This window comes from Diadema antillarum, unplaced genomic scaffold, assembly GCF_040938485.1.
Source record: "Diadema antillarum isolate AM-2024a unplaced genomic scaffold, OU_Dant_1.0 seq00000177_RagTag, whole genome shotgun sequence".
In the NCBI taxonomy this organism is placed as follows: domain Eukaryota; kingdom Metazoa; phylum Echinodermata; class Echinoidea; order Diadematoida; family Diadematidae; genus Diadema; species Diadema antillarum.
The window spans coordinates 1,460,983-1,476,962 of NW_027271244.1; the positions used below are offsets into that span (position 1 = coordinate 1,460,983).

The window sequence follows — 15,980 nt, forward strand, 5'->3', positions numbered from 1 at the left end:
AAGTCAAAGGTCTCTTTTTATATTCTATTGATTTTAATCTCTCATAAGTCAAATTTCCTCTATGTGGAAGCTATTTCTTCAGTCCAAGTAGATTCAACTTAGGCAAGGTTGACTGTGATAAGAGTTCAAATGTGGAAAAAATGTTGACACATGTACACAGAAAATGTATATAGATTATTTTCAGATATTTTATTAGAAACAATGCCAAATGATATGAAATAGATTTATATAACAATGTTGAATATTTGCTCTTATAGCAAGAATTAAAACTTGCTAAATACAACAAAGTGACTGGTGTGTGTAAGAAAAAAAAATAAGACTACACTGTAGAAGATTTGTATCGTGCATCAGCATTGTAACTGCCTCTAATATTTTATACTGTGGATGCTTGCTATCAAGAATAAAACAAAATCTAAAGCCTGTGGAAATTGGTTATCATTGCTTTTTATCATGTTTTACAGGGAAAATCTGTTCACTCTCTTTCTGAATGTCATTTTCATCACCCACAGACCACAGAGTTTATAATCACTATGCAAGTGGATTGTGTTTGTGTGCTTCTGGTTCTACATAACTTGATGATCTAGTGATGAGTGAAGAAATTGTACAAGTACTTGGCAAAGCTAGTACACCTCCTTCCAAGCATGCAGTGCAAAATGGCAGTTTTTTGTGCCATCAAATATGAAGATAGAGAGCATTGATATTTAAACCAAAAAAAAAAAAAAAAAAAATGAGTTAGTAAAATGAAGAACTACATAGTTGTATATGATCAGTATTAATAACTTAAAACTTAATATATTGGGTCAATTATCGCAAAAGTGTAGCCAGTGGGTGATTTTTCATAACATCCCAGTCCTAAGGGCATATCTAGATGGCTGTTGTGGTCACATGACTATGATCTCACTTGACTATGCACTTGGGACTTTGCCTGCAGGGTGAATCATATTGGTTTCGGGCAAAAGGGGGTTCAATTTGTTATTTCTTCATAGAAATTGTTATTCCAAACATGTTAAGTTTATTACGGACATCACTGTCACATATGTCCTCAGAGTGTCGATTCTGTTGTACAAATTACAAAAGAAACACTGCTACAGGCTACATTGTTACAGTATCAATCAAGAGAATGCCACCGTTCACACCACATTCATCCACGCAAACATACACTTGTACAAATAAGCCATTATGGTAGCTATATAGACATGCACATAGACATGCACGCACGTGTGCCTCCAAACATGGACCATTCTGAGGTGTGTGTATAGACCTTTTGCACCACCATAAATTAATAAACCACAGTACATAAGCCCAGAGACACTGTAAAGCTCTGGCCCAGTCACACCCACATACCTATACAGATTCCCAATACCAAGCTTCATTGAGATAGAATGTGTTAACTACAGTATATGCTAAGAAGTAGACATGTACAGGAATTATTGCAGAGATCCATTTCTGTCAACTGGCCAGATTTTTTGGGAAAGCCATCTTGGTCCAGGAGACACAGTTCTTGGTCTGCCACTTTTTGAGGTCCAGGTCCTACTTTTGTGTGAATGACATACTTCAGTGATCCAGGGCTTGGGTCACGCTTCATGGCAGCTTTCATATCCTGTACAAGACAAGTGGGTGGAGAGAACATCAGTTTTTTCTACATGTACAGAAAAAACAGGAATCTTGTTAGAATGAAATTATAAGGTCTGCTTAAATTCACCTATTTATATCCGGACTCATATCTGTACCCGAGGAACACATCCATAAATGTACACTTATGATACAATGTTTACATATATTTCCATGTGAATCTATTTGAGACTTGCAATCGTTAAAAGACGTTGGAAAAATCTGGCAAAGAAACAGGAGGAAAATCACAATTTTTATGATTTCTTGAAAATGAAAGATATGACCCAGATGACTTTTTTTAAAATGCTTGCAAGAAACTGTTTGCAAATTTCTTGATATTTATTCACATATTGTATAAACACACTACAATGTACCTCTACTTTACATTTTTTAAATTGATTTATTTAATATGATTATCAATATTTGTTTTGTTACAAAAATAGATTAACTTTCCTTCTGTTCTTAATTATCCTGAACATGATTATGGGCAATTTTTCAACATGTGTTGGTATTCCCTGTACACAAATTTTAATATTCATTAAACTTTATTATAATGTACTGAAATATATAACAATGGGCCTCAAAATAATATATTATTATAAGTATAAAATCTGTCATCTGGTATAGTTTTCATACATGATGAATGATTACTCACCTGTGGTATATCTTCTATATGACTGTCAAGCCCACGGATGAACTTCTCTCCATCTGTGTCTTGTGGTGGGAAGCTATAGTTGACAAGAGACAACATCTCTTGAACATTCTCATCCAAGACAAACAACACTGCATTTGGACCAGCATCAAATGTGTAGCCAGCCTGTGGAAAATATTTTGAGTAACAAGGTGACATGAATTTACATCTAAACATGAAGGCAGTATGAAAATGTTTCAAATTCTCAGTTTCACTCTGTCAAAATCTTAATTCTACAGTTTTGTACTCATTTGTCAAAATGATACCTGAAATGAATTATATGAACAATGGCATCATCAGAAATAGTTACATGTTGTGGGGGGACTGCAGTTTTATAATTAAAGAGAAATGTTGAAAATAAACATTGATAAAAATGTAGCAAGTACTTGCACAGGTTAGACAATACTATAACGCTAGACACAAAGCTATTTCAGAGGCTCTCTATTCTTTGAACTTACAGTTTGAAATAGCTGTGCTGACTGTGATTATGGCTTTTAAAAACAACAATGAAAGAAGCAATCAAGTATCTAATATAATATGAAACCCAAACAGGGCTTTTGATGTAAGCTTATTGCTAACTTACATGAACACAGCTTCCCCAAAATTGGAAATGTTCAGTTCATTATAACTCCTAATCATTCTGGCCACATTGAGGTTTATTGTAAAAGAGTTTATGAAAAGAGACATTAAAACCGTCAAGTGTATTGAGAAATAAAGAATCAATGTCTACAAGGTTCTCACCTTTGTTTCCCCTTTGTAGGAGTTGTAGTCATGTACCATCTGCACTATAGCCCTTGATGTGTCATTTATGTATGAGATGGGTGGGAAGGTGTCCAGGCACACAGCATGCATTTGGTTGCTGTCCTGCAAAATTGAGTCAATAAAACACAAGATAAGAAAAATCTAACCAAAGTAATACCATTTTGAACTCATTGTATCCCTGGTAACTGGTTCAAAACAGCTTAAAATAGATGAGAGAAGGCACAAGGCAGTGTTTACAGATGTGTCTTGGAGGCAGCTAATTTTTGGTGCCAGCATCCATAAAAATGCAGCTCCCCATTATTTGAAGCCAACAGCATGAAACAGATATTGATGGATAAAGAGGGTGTATCACAAAGCATTACTACCTTCTCCTCAACCTCATTAAGTCACTGTCAGCATCACAATCTTTGTCATAATTATCATCATCATTCTCATTATCTTCTACATCACCATCATTAGCATTGCCATTATCATCTACTCCACCTTCTCTCAACATCATCATTAACATTATCTTCATTATCACGACTACTTCCATAACTTTCAGTGCTACTGCTATGACAAGCACTGTTACCATTTATCTTTGCCATATCACCCTGTACCTGCGTTTTGACATGCGCTTGTAATCCAGCTACTTTGGAGGCAAGGGCAGGATATGGCACATCTACCTTCACAGCCAAGAGTACCGAGTTCGATTCCCGAGTCTCACTAAGCAATGTTGTGTGTAAACATTCCGTCCCCTCTAGTAAGAGGCAAAACACTGTGTTCCTCAAATAGGACATTAAATGGAGGTCCCGTGTGTGTGTTTGCCACGACACACGCACGTAAAAGATCCCACTTCATTTATTCATCGTAAAGAGCAGGGTGCCAACCTGGTGAAGTGGTCCTCTTACCCACCCACACAAGAAAAGAGGTGAATGATGCCGACCCCCCTTGTTTGCCCCAGGTGACTGACATTAGTCAGCAAATGGTATCAACCAGGCACACACTGCCATATGCTTGAATGAATGAACCCTGTACCTGCATGGTGAGTTCAGCAAAGGACTGGAAGTCTCTATTCCTAATGGCTCTCCTCATGGTCTCCATGCGGGCGGGGATGAGGGTCATCCGGTGCTGGAGGAGAGGACTGGTCTCCACCGTGGTCTGCATCCCTGCCGTGCTGCTGGTGTGCTTCTTCTGGTCACTCACCTGTCATTCGGAAAGACATAATGTTAAAGGCCACATCCATATAATATCAGACAATGAACAAAAACTTACATCATAATTACTACTCCCTAGATAATCCCCTCATGTCAATTACATTCGAGAATATTGCTCCTAGGCACAACTCCAACTCAAGAGAGGATAAAAGCCACAAATGAAGAGATTCATACAGGTCCTTACCCCACACGTGATCTTTCCAAAACACAGTGTCTGCTATGCAAATTTCTTTCGACATGTCCATTGTTTCATAAGTTTTCAGTGATTTGATGCCTTTTATTACGCATTCACATTAAAATCACTTCTATCTTTTTAATACTGCAATACATTCTCCAAAGAGTAGCACTCAAGTTAATTATGCTGTACAACAAAATCCCTTCCATTTCACACATTCGCATGAAAAAACTAGAAATGTCGCTATGGCGACTGATGCCTCCGCCATAATGCATGATTCTCCCAATAAGCGTATAGTACAATGTCTTCACAATGTGTGATCCATGACAGTTTCACATAACTGGCAAAATATTGAAATGGCAGGTTTGTCAGAAATGTCTTGAACTGGGTTTGCTATATTTTTCTAGGAGTGTAGGTACACATATTTGGGGAATTGAGAATTTTTACTTGCATTCTGACGGACCTTTTTGTAAGTTTATGCAATGAGTAATTTCCAAGGTATGAAGAAAGAGTGTAATGACGGTACAAAACATTTTTTTTTTCCTTTGGGGGGTGGGGAGGCATTGAAACCTAGCCATTGACCCTTAACCTTTGACCTTTGACCTTCTGGCTGGAAATTTCCCAGAGAATCTCCATCAGGTAATGCATGTATTAAGTTTTGAAAGTAATAATGCAAACATTGCATATATACTAGTATATGAGGGAAATAGTAAAATTTTGAGGAGTTGACCTTGACCTTTGACCCCCTGACTATTGACTCATGACCCCTAAATTCCCTAGATAATCCCTGCCCGTCAGTACATGCGTATGTACCAAGTTCCACAAATATACATTGAATCATTTGCGAGAAAAGTGATATTGCAACATTTTCACCTAACCTTAGACCTTTGACCTTTTGACCTTTGACCTTATGACGTGAAACCCTCTCTGGAGAATCTCTACGCAGTAGTACATGTCCACACCAAGTTTCAAGAAAATACCTTTGGGCATTGCATAGATATGGGGGAAATTGTAACATTTATAGCATTTGACCTTGACCTTTTGACCTTTGACCTCTTGCCAATGTCACTAAAGTCTACTCAACTTATTGTCACATCATACATCATCCTTGGACCAAGTTTGGTGAAAGCTGCTTCATCCAGTTTTGAGTTATCACATAAACAGATGAATTTTAGGATTTGACCTTGATCTTTGACCTTTGACCTCTGTCCGATTTCACTGAAAAACTAATTAAGTAATTGTCCCATCATACTTCATACTTGGACCAAGTTTGGTAAAATTCCAGTCAATATTACTCAAGTTATCGCGTAAACGAAAGCGGACGGACGTACGGACGTACGGACGTACGTACGGACGGACGGACAACCCGAAAACATAATGCCTCCGGCACCACTTCGTGGCGGAGGCATAAAAAGCAATACATATCGATATCAGGCATAGCACAATACACACAGAATATCAGGAGTGTATTAACGAAAGAGCAATGTCTTTCCTAGCACTTCCGGTTACACAGACAAAAATTTTTCATTTTTTTTTTTTTTTTTTTAAATAACACATGAAAATAATACAACACTCTCAAACTGTTCAAAAAAAGTTACTTGCACTCACAACAAGAATGAGAATTCTCATTTCCGGCCAGTAGTCCTGGTCTACCACCTGCTGGGCGATGCTATCGCTGCCACAGCTTAACTTTCCATCCAGCCACTCAACAAAGCCACCATACATGCTCCTGCACGCACTGCCTGAGCCCTGACGAGCTATGTCGGACATGTTGCCAGTGATGCCATACACCTCTGCCAGAGAAGCCACTGTGATGTGAGAGTGGAGAAGCATAGTAGTGAGTTTGAAGATACATATTTCATGAAACCAGAGACAAAGGTCACTTTGTAATACAGAAGGACTGGTAGCAGTACTAGCAGTAGAGATGGCAAAAATAATAATGATGATGATGATGATGATGCTGCTGCTGATCATAGGAACAATGATGAAAATCATCATTACCATTATATTTGAAACTAGTCTTATCTATATCATTATTTTGGTACAGAAATCCTACTCAAAGCATCATAAAACATTATAATGTAACTATCAGTATTCAAGATCACAGTAATCAAATGGTCTTGTGCCATAGAAAGCAAATTTCCCCACTACATCATAAATAGGAAATATAGGAATCTCATCCAATTCTTACAAATTTTATGAGTAACTTCTAAACTTCTGCTTTTCAAATTAAATTTTTCTCTCATTTTCCCCCATGTGTCATACAAAAAACACTTCTATGAATTTCCCAAAATATTTGTGAAGAATTTCTTACACTGACCATTTGAAAGCAACACACTTTTAAGAGCTACTGTCCATACGTGTTAATGTTCACCCAGGCTTTTGAAGCATGTTTGCTGTCTAAATATTTTTGTTGCTCAATAGGATTGTTTTATCTCATCAGATATATGTGACTGTGCATCACAAACCCTGCAAAAAGTTGCACAACCTAATTTTACATGAGGACTCAAAATAGGTGAAATGAGTCAATATAGGTTGGTTTGGTTTTTTATATCTTCTGAATAAGGAATTTCTCTACATAATTCTAAAATTTGGGATTATAACTCAAATAAGAAATTGTTTTCGTTTTTTTTTTTTTTTTTTTTGCAGTTTTTCTAGAACACAGTTTTGTAGAATAGTGTGATTAGGTATGCCTGAGAGCACACTATTGTTACTTTCTTAAAAATCCTTTACACAATCTTTGCTCTCAACTCTATAAAAATCTTTTCAAAGGATGATGTTACTGCACTGAAAGTTAGTACTAGTCATGAATAGAATGTGCTGATAGCGTGTGCAAAATTTTGGCTTAATCTGATAATCTATTTGTTGTGGATACTATTGAGCTTTATGTTTTTTTTGTTTTGTTTTTTTGTCCCATTCATTGCACAGAGCACAGCTTGGTGAGATTTAGCCTTTGAATAGACCCGAACTTCAAAGCCTCTTTTCTCTGTACTTTCTTTCCATTATTCAGATAGGTTAGGAAAGTCCATTTGCATCGAGTTATGCATCATTTCAAAGCTTGGAGTCTGTTCTTTCAGAATCTGATCTTGACTAAAAATCCATGTCTGACAATTTTTTGGTGGTTTTGTGATGCAGGGTCACATATCATGTGCATTTAATAAACATTGTGAAGAGCTGGAATATGTCTCTAATCACTAAGAAACCAGCACAAGGCAATGATTCATGCTACTCAACTCCTGACTGTTCCAGCTCAAGCCTTACCAAGACAAGCATAGCCAGCAGCTGAAGAGGCCAGACCGGCAGCAGTAGGAAAATTATTCTCTGAACAAATATGAAGTTTCCACGACAGCCATTCCTTGGTGCTTGAGTCATCTCCACTTTCCGATAGCCTCCTTTTTCTCACACGTTTTCGAACTGTAATGGCACGACAGTATGTAAGAGGATAAAAAGAAACTGTCACCAATTATTTGTAGTGAGATAGACTAACATCAAATGTCTTTGCATTATGATACAAGCCGAGACTAACCATGCATAAAACAGGTTTGAATCAGCTGGTCTGGGCAACATTTTCACAATAGACTCTTTATTCAACTCATGTAGAAGTGGTCAGTGTTTGGGAAGGAGTTCCCTCTATGTACAATCAGAGAAAAAGGAATGCAGCTGAGGACATTGTTGTGGAAAATCGTGTCCAGTTAAAGCAGGGGATTTCTGTGATGAAATTAAATGATATATATGTATACACACATTTTTTCCCTTTTTTTCATTGACATATTAGGTTATAGAATAGCAATTTCACACATTCCAACTTCTCTACAATGTCATTACAATCCAACTTTGACCATACATAATGAAATTATTGCAATATTGCCACGTGCCTGTATAAATAACAGATAAAGGTTCAACATTCGCTTGCTACTCTTCAAATGTGTACCCATGTATGCTTGGCATACACACACATTCTGCTGAAATCAGCTTGCAACTACGATTATTTCTTAGGGCATACTGGCTTCTGTCCTGAATCAAGCCGAGACTAACCATGCATAAAACAGGTTTGAATCAGCTGGTCTGGGCAACATTTTCACAATAGACTCTTTATTCAACTCATGTAGAAGTGGTCAGTGTTTGGGAAGGAGTTCCCTCTATGTACAATCAGAGAAAAAGGAATGCAGCTGAGGACATTGTTGTGGAAAATCGTGTCCAGTTAAAGCAGGGGATTTCTGTGATGAAATTAAATGATATATATGTATATATATATATATGTATACACACATTTTTTCCCTTTTTTTTTTTTTGGGGGGGGGGGGGGAGGCCGCAATCTAGGAATTTTGAGTCCATGCACTGCTTTGACCTCAAAACTGACTTTCATTGACATATTAGGTTATAGAATAGCAATTTCACACATTCCAACTTCTCTACAATGTCATTACAATCCAACTTTGACCATACATAATGAAATTATTGCAATATTGCCACGTGCCTGTATAAATAACAGATAAAGGTTCAACATTCGCTTGCTACTCTTCGTATGTGTACCCATGTATGCTTGGCATACACGCACATTCTGCTGAAATCAGCTTGCAACTACGATTATTTCTTAGGGCATACTGGCTTCTGTCCTGAATTGTTGCACGAATATGGCAATTTCCTCCCCGTTGGTTGTTATGAGTTTTTTTTTTTTTCTGTCTCTTTTGCTCTGAGAGAGTGACAGAACAAACAAATATCAAGAAAACAAAAAGAATGGTAATATGTGTTTATAAAGGAAATGTCTATGCAAAATTAATGCAATGGATATAACTCACTTCACAATTTCCTGACAAGACAAAGATAGGGATGTGCACATTCTGTAACTAAAAGTAATATATATATATATATATATATATATATATATATATATATATATATATATATATATATACATGTATGTGAGAGTATTATTCTCTGACTAGTCACTTTAATTGTGGCTGTGCAATGGTCAGATAAGGTGGGTTAGCTTACTTTCTTGAAGGCATGTCTTCACTCTTGGATTATCCAGAGATTGTTCCCTGCAAAATAAAGAGATTGCAATGATGGCAAACAAACAAACAAAACAAACAACAAAACAAATTTTAAAAAACACAAAGAAGAGCACCCTGTGCAATCACACATGTGTTCGGTTTAATAAGTGCAATAGATATATGAGTGCAAATTTGGGGATTTTTAAAAAGTACTCAAGTAGATTTTTCTGACACTCTCACCTTACAATTTGACACTAGTCATCAATGTTTAAGGATATCATACAGGTTCATGAAGAAATAAAGAACAGGTTATGTTCTATTCTTGTTAAGATAAAGATGCTATAATAGGGGGATTCACATGTACACCAATTATCTGGATACAAATCTCAAGATTTGCATTGCGATCGCAATCTCGAGATTTCTGCACGTGTGGACACAAAAAACCAGAAAATTAGCACGATCAGCATCGTGATGCTAATCCCAAGAAATCTTGTGCTTGTTTCAAAATTATCGCGCTAATTTGCCCCCATCGGTACGTGTGAATGGTCGGGTTTGGAATCTCAAGTTTTTATATCCCATCATGCAATGTGCACATCACAACAGCGAGGCCTCTGCGAAGAGGTTCTTCATCTCTTTTGTGTACCACAACAACAGTGCGCAAACCACACCACATTAAGATGCGCAAAAAAACAATGGCCAAAGACGAGCGCAGGCAGTGAAGTGCGCTGTGTGACCCAGTTTGCAGGTTTGCCCGTTATCTCGATCGGCAATTAGCGGGTTATTTCTCTGTACATGTGAACGGTTGCAAAAAACTCCAGATTCCGAACGCGATTGCTATTCCGCTAATTTGGAGCGTCTGAACAGTTCAAAAAATCTCGAGATTTGGAGTGCGATTGTCATCCCACTATTTTGTACGTGTGAATCTGGCTAATAACATTTTCTATTATTTCCAAATCATTTAGATTTGACATTATATGTTATTATTTGATAATCATATATGCCATTCGCAAGAGTTCTTTTAATTTTTATAGCATTCATTTTGACAATCTTTGTATTTCTTTTTTTTTCAGTCAAAACAGCAAAATCTGGTTAACATGGTGAGAAATCTGTAAGAAAAGTACTTACTTTCCATTTAGCCATAACTTGTCTTCTTTGAAGTGTTGACTAGCTGCGATACTGGTGGTTGTACACAGATGATCGATGTGCAGTGTGGCACTTAGCGAGGAATTTACGGGCAGTATTAGTTTTTCGTCCCTCTTTCCCCCTGCAAAAAAGAAAGAAAGAAAACTAAAATTGAATTTTGGTGATAACTGCATTGAGAAGAAGACGATGAAATGATTATTTTGTAACGAAATGACAACATTTTGTAACTAAATGAGCATTTCGTCCACGAAATGATAATTTCGTTAACAAAACAGTCATTTTGTCGATCAAATGACCAATTTTGTAACAAAATATTCTGTGCAACACTTGGCCCTCCATGGTTTTTGTCCATGATTTAAACCATGGTTTCATTAGTACCACCTTCGTGAATTCGGGCCATTGAATGTAATCTTCATTAATAACACTACATGTGTTATCACTATTGACATACACTTTTCACACCTTACTTAAAATGAAGATTATATGCAGCATGTGCGAATGGTACATCTGATAACCGGGAGTTCACACGATCTGAATGCACTGTTAAAGGTCACGCTGTCGACCGTGTTGCTACCAAAGAGCGCACGCATGCAATAGCTGCACTTCCAGCCACGCACGCCTGCGCATAAATTTGCAGCGTGGTCAACAAGCCATTTTGAATTCTGCAACGATGAACCCCGACAGTGGGGGATTGCGCTAGAAAGTGCCTCTTTTTTTTTTTGTTCCATGGACTTATCGCGAGGGCCCTCTATGGACTTGTGTACCTTCTGTAATATAAGCATGCACTTTACGTAACATCTAAATTTCTATAGACACTTCTAAGTAACATATAAATTTTTTAAAGTTTTGTAGTTGTGTTGTGGTTCCCCGACGTGATGACGAGGCTCCGCCTGTCGACGTCTCTGGTCGGGCTAAATTATGGGCAGCTTGCTTTACACTATTTTGTGGAATTTGACTGGTGGAGCACACATGATATCATGATATGGCTGCAGACACTCACACACATACACGTATACACTACACTGTGCAAAATCTTTATGCATGAAGCTAGCTCAGCTGCAATTAATACTGGAAGAAGAATTGAATAGTGTAGGGCCTACAGTGTAAACATGGCCAATGAATGCTACATGTAAATTTAATTAAAGTTTAATGGTTGATTTCCTGCTCAATCCGATCCGCATGTCAAGTTTACCTTGATTTACCTTGATTTACTTTGATGTTGGGCATAAAGACTATACTGGACTTATTTGCCCCTCTGCATCCTCTTGAGTCTTGCTGCAAGTAAAGTGTTACGTATATATTGTTATTTGCACTAATTTACTATTTGCAAGCTTACTAGGGTAGGAGCATCAAGGGAATTTACAGAGATGCCAAGTTCAAAAAACTTTTATGAGTGAGATTTTTATGACTCGGCGTCTCGGTGCTCGCGCACGCGAACGAGGAGGGTGTCCCCCTCCCATGGTAGGGAGCTTTTTTAATTTATTAGCTCTTAATGATGCAATCTGGTGCATACTTAAGTGACTATTTTTTACTAATTGTGAAAGGCAAAAGGGAAATAAACCTTCAATTGCAACTATCACTCTAATCCTTTGAGCTATGCTCCTTATTTTCGGCCCAAATTGCAGACTTCACCAGATGCGTGAGAAAAATGGGTGCCATGCGTGAGATCATGAGACAGACCCTAAATGCTTGAGTCTCACGCAGAATGCGTGAGACTTGGTAGCTCTGAATTTAGTATCCGGGTCGTAACAGATAAATTTATATTTCCATGACTTCTCAAGACTTGATTTGAAGGTGTTGATACTGCCGGTATTGATGACTTCAGGTGGTAGGCTGTTCAATAGGTTAACTACCAAGTTTACTCGGTGTGAGAAATTCCTTTGCCTTACATTTCTTCTTCTTCTTCTTCTTCCGGGTGAAGTACTGACCTCTGGAAAGAGTATTTTCGTACTTTGTGCAGTGTTGAAACTAGCGTGCCACGCTGCATTGTTTGATGCTTTTTTTTGTTGTTGTTGCAATTGATGTAATATACACTCTAAAAAGTAAAGAGTGTTCTTTGTGCAAGTAAAATTAGCTCCTCTTCCAACTAGATTTGATGCAGTGTCACCCCGACCAGCTGCCTCCTAAACTGTTCGAGGGAAGAAGCAGCTGTCACACTGGTGGGGAGCTGGTTCCAGAAGAGTATGACACTTGGGAAGAAGGAGTTTTGAAAGCTAGAGGTCCTGCAGAATTGTTGTCGATATTGGGTAGGTCTTCGTCCAGATGATCGTGTTACCGGGTAGATGTAAGGTGGTTCAGGTGGAATAGCAATCAGTTGATGTAAGGCCAAGTAAAAAAAGAAACCAGTTTCTCGTCCTCGCGCGCATCGATTTTGGCCGCCGCATCGATTTTTTTACTATTTACTATTTTCAAAATGGCGCTGAAAATACCAAGAAATTCATAATTCTCCTCCCAGCCCGCTCCCCGCCCGCATGGATTTTCAGTTGCCGCATCGACTTTTTTGATACAGTATTGTATTTACTATTTTTTCGGCCGCCGAAAAAACAAAATCGACAATTCACCTACCAATCGTGATGTCTCATTTCTAATTACGCCTTGCTGTAGCTTCTGTAGTGCGTATGTAACTACGCATGCATTTCACACTGCGAGCTCGGCAAGAAGGAATGACCCACAAAGCCGTCGAACTGTAGTTGGATGGGCGCGCGGGCCCCCTGGGCTGTGATGTACAGCGCACTCGGTACGTCGTGAACGCGATAGCGGCAACATTATTTTTTTGCGAACAATCGCTGATATTCCACGCATATTTCGCGCATTGTTTCCCCGTTTCTCATATTTTAAGCGGATGAATTGTACCGTGCAAATGCTTGTGAGGATTGTACTGAGTTTGTATGTATAAATTTTCATGTCATTGTGAATATGTGCATGACAGTGTGCAGTGTCGGAAGGTACAGTGCCAGTGCAGTGGCCGTGCCGGCCGCGTATGCGTGTCTGTAACTGTCAGGGTCCCCATCCCCCAGGCCTGGGCCCCGCCCGTTGCAAGAAAGTTGCAATCAATTGCAAATAATTGCTAATTTTGAAACAACCATTCTGATTGGCTCAAGGTCTACCCTATTAAGAAGACATGCACGCAACAATGATTTTGATTGGCCAGAGACAATCAGTTGCAAGTTGCGTTTAAACGCAAAGTTTCTAGCAACGGGGCCCTGTGGCCCGTTGCATAAAACTTACCATTGAATTTCAATGGTAACTACTGTCAAAATTAGGCGTCACAGCCAATCAGCATCAAGGATTATAAAATTTACCGCTAATTTGAAGACTTACCGCTAGAAAGGAGCGGTAAGTCCAGCGGTAAGGGTTTTATGCAACAGGGCCCTGGTCTGTCAGTTGTCTGCACGCACGCTGCAAGTCGCATGAACACATTCGAATGTGTAGAGGCCCAAACACTTTGCTCTGTAACGTTGCATCTGACGGCGATGTATTGTTCTATTTTGAAGAGAAAATGAATGCGCTTTCCCAGCAAATGTAGAATTATTTAATGGGTGTATCTACAAAATAAATAACTTTTCCATGGATTCTGGTTTGTCTCGTATTTCTGCGGGATACTTTTCTTTACGATGTAAATTCACGGACACGGCCGTGAGTCGTACATCACCAGTAGTGTGATACAATCATTCATCATCCAAACGATGAGTGATTATCAAATGTCTTTTTAGAACATGAAGAAACATCTTTAAATGTTTAATGCTATAATGCCATATCAGTATCACTTTGACATCCATCTGCAATGTACCAGCCAGTTTCCAGTTGAATGTGCTACAATTGTGCTGTGAAGAGATGCAGATACATACAGACCAGCTGTGTGGACACAAAAAGTCACAAACACCAATGATAAATAAAGCAGTGTTTTGAATATCATGGAAGTTATTTCAGTCGTACATTTGTTGATAAAATATTTTATACCTGTTTCAATTAATAGCACAATACATCAGAATTGCAAGTACACTGGTGTCAGAAATGCCATTACAACACTAAATACCAGTATTAAGATGGTCATTTACCCTTGACATCTGTAGTGGAAAGAAAAAGCAAATGTATTTCTGCATGCATGAATTTTCATTTCAAGTATGGTACATATTATATCTATTTGTTTGAAAATGCACAGAGTGCAGGCAAGACATACACTTGGGACCTGGTCTCTCATAACACAGCTACCAGAGTGATATTTCATTTCATAAATTGGATATAGAAAATAGTAAAGCCCTCTCTCGTTACCTTTCTCAGAATTACCGGACGAGAAACACATATTACTTTCATTTTGACAATCCTCGAAAAAATAGTAAGATATCAAATAGTAAGGACCTCCCTCGTCGCCTTGCTCAAAAAACCCGGACGAGAAACTACTTTCTTTTTTTACTTGGCCTAAGATGCGGAACAGCATGATGACTTTCAGCTGGGCCCTTCTTTCTGCAAGAGATTGCCATTTTAATGAGTGAAGCATTTCACTGACACTGTGTCGAGGGTGAAAGTCTCCCAGAGTAAACCTAGCGGCACGTCTTTGAACCATTTCAAGCTTCCTGATTTGGTCTTGGCATTTGAGTTTGCGTAGGGTTTTCTGAGCTTGCCTGGACACTGTCACTGGACACTGGAGTATGTGACCTCTTGTCCTGGAAGCGTGTTTTTTTTAGACGGCACAGATTGGGGAAACTAAAAATCTATCGGGGACCCTATCTCTAAACCTAACCCTAATCCTAATCCTAACCCTAACCATCAAACCCTAACCCTAACCCTAACCCTAACCCCAACCCTAACCCTAACCATAACCATAACCAAAAACCCTAACCCAACGCTTATCCCATAGGTTTAACACGCGCCATGCCCCAATCTGTGCCGTCTTTTAAAAAAAACGCGTCCTGGAACATCTTGTCCTGAAAGTTTAATTTACGAATCAAGCATTCAACATAAAGCAGGGACATCAACTGGCATTTACTAGTAAATTTACAATACAGTGTAGAAGTGCTCTAGTGCTTGGTGGATTCTCATTAAGGTTTAAAATTTATTTAATGTCAGCATCTAACCCCGGCCCGGGGCGGGGCGCTCCAGAGCTCCTTGTACACAAGAGCCTGAGATGAGAGGGTTCGGCGTTCGGTCTATCGCGTATCGCAGATAGCACAGCATCTAACGCCAGTAACGGTTATGTTTACTCACAGTATTTGATGACTGCTATATTAATAGGAGCTCTGCACGTCACGACCCGAGCACTTTCCATTTTCTTCGAGACCGGAAAACAAATTCGCAACCTGGAGATGTCACTTGTCTTGGAGATATCCTCGATCCTCTGCTGCCATGCAGTCTGCTTGATCACCCTCTTGTATAGCAGACGGATTATGCGTGAGTGTCGATGAAATGGT

The 15,980-nt window shown here is 38.7% G+C and overlaps 1 protein-coding gene across 1 annotated transcript; it reads right to left on the reverse strand.

Annotated features, from left to right (window-relative positions):
- Positions 1-98: 98 nt before the first annotated feature.
- LOC139728387 (diphosphomevalonate decarboxylase-like) lies at positions 99-15,887 on the reverse strand. Its single transcript, XM_071639330.1, has 10 exons — positions 15,778-15,887; positions 10,555-10,693; positions 9,431-9,477; positions 7,697-7,849; positions 6,044-6,243; positions 4,082-4,249; positions 3,044-3,166; positions 2,267-2,428; positions 1,423-1,600; positions 99-112 (listed from the first exon to the last, which is right to left on the reverse strand). Exons 1-10 carry the CDS (start codon positions 15,836-15,838, stop codon positions 99-101), a joined length of 1,245 nt encoding a protein of 414 aa, XP_071495431.1. The 5' UTR covers positions 15,839-15,887.
- Between the last annotated feature and the right edge of the window lie 93 nt (positions 15,888-15,980).

What these genes read in the sequence shown, in the direction of transcription:
- LOC139728387 (XM_071639330.1), bottom strand. Translation starts at nt 15,838, where the DNA reads ATGGAAAGTGCTCGGGTCGTGACGTGCAGAGCTCCTATTAATATAGCA. An exon ending in AAGTTATGGCTAAATGGAAA is followed by an intron (nt 9,478 to 10,554) that starts GTAAGTACTTTT and finishes TTTATTTTGCAG; the next exon opens with GGAACAATCTCTGGATAATC. An exon ending in TGCTGGCTATGCTTGTCTTG is followed by an intron (nt 6,244 to 7,696) that starts GTAAGGCTTGAG and finishes CTCACATCACAG; the next exon opens with TGGCTTCTCTGGCAGAGGTG.